The 911-nt window shown below is 29.4% G+C and overlaps 1 protein-coding gene across 1 annotated transcript in view; it reads right to left on the reverse strand.

Annotated features, from left to right (window-relative positions):
• Positions 1–911, reverse strand: part of Chpf (Chondroitin polymerizing factor) — a 9,483-nt gene that overhangs the window by 6,431 nt on the left and 2,141 nt on the right. The window contains exons 4-5 of the mRNA XM_018548116.1: positions 605–880; positions 87–273 (exon numbers count right to left, since the gene is read on the reverse strand). Of these exons, the coding sequence (XP_018403618.1) occupies positions 87–273; positions 605–880 (463 nt within the window). The remainder of the gene's footprint in view (positions 1–86; positions 274–604; positions 881–911) is intronic.

A 911-nucleotide genomic window follows, 5' to 3' on the forward strand; every position in this document is an offset into this window, starting at 1 on the left:
CAATATATATATATATATATATAAAATATTTTATTTATATTAAAATATTCAGACTTTATGAAACAAGTTGAAAACACAATGCATACTTGCGTTATAATCTTTAATATAAAACGCGATATTATTATAATTTTGCTCATCGTATTTGCCATAGTTGCTATTGACATTCACTTCGTCATGAGCTGTTGCTTCATCTGCATAAATTATATCAGGATGGTATTCGATGAACGGAATCGGACTGAATATTTGATAGCGGTTAATGGTATTCATTCGAACCTGGAGAATAATAACGAATTAATTGTATTCGAAATAATACCTTGCGAAAATAATACTTAAGGCAAAACAAAATGTAAATCGAATGTAAAGGGAGAGTGACAGAAGCAATTAAAAATTTTAAGGAGCATAAATTGGAACAACGAAACGTAAAAGAAGTGTTAAAACGCTTTGTAAACGTTTTATGCTTCATTTACATTATTCTAATCTACACTCCTTAAAACGTTTGCTTACACTTTTGTTACTCTCCCTTCATATTCTATTCTGATTTGTATTTTTGCTAGAGATTACATGTAATATTATCAACATTGGTGTATGTATATCGCATACTTACTCTATTTAAATAATCTACTTTCAATTTCGTTCCTGTTTCCACAATAAGAACTAAACTTTCTGATGAGAACTTTTTCGCGCACAGGTCGGTCACTGCAATCTTCAACATCGGATCCAAATCTATGGAAGTTACATTAACTGGTAATCGTATTGAAAGCCAGGTAATTTTAGATTGGTCCTTTTTGTATTTCTCGTTCAGCATTGATATGTATGTTTTTAAATCGAAATAAACGTCACCTTTACCTTTTGATGGTGAATCTGAATTATATAAGAGGACCTACAAAAATTAATATATAAATATAAATTAT

The sequence above is a fragment of the Cyphomyrmex costatus genome, unplaced genomic scaffold (assembly GCF_001594065.2).
Source record: "Cyphomyrmex costatus isolate MS0001 unplaced genomic scaffold, Ccosl1.0 scaffold70, whole genome shotgun sequence".
NCBI lineage: Eukaryota > Metazoa > Arthropoda > Insecta > Hymenoptera > Formicidae > Cyphomyrmex > Cyphomyrmex costatus.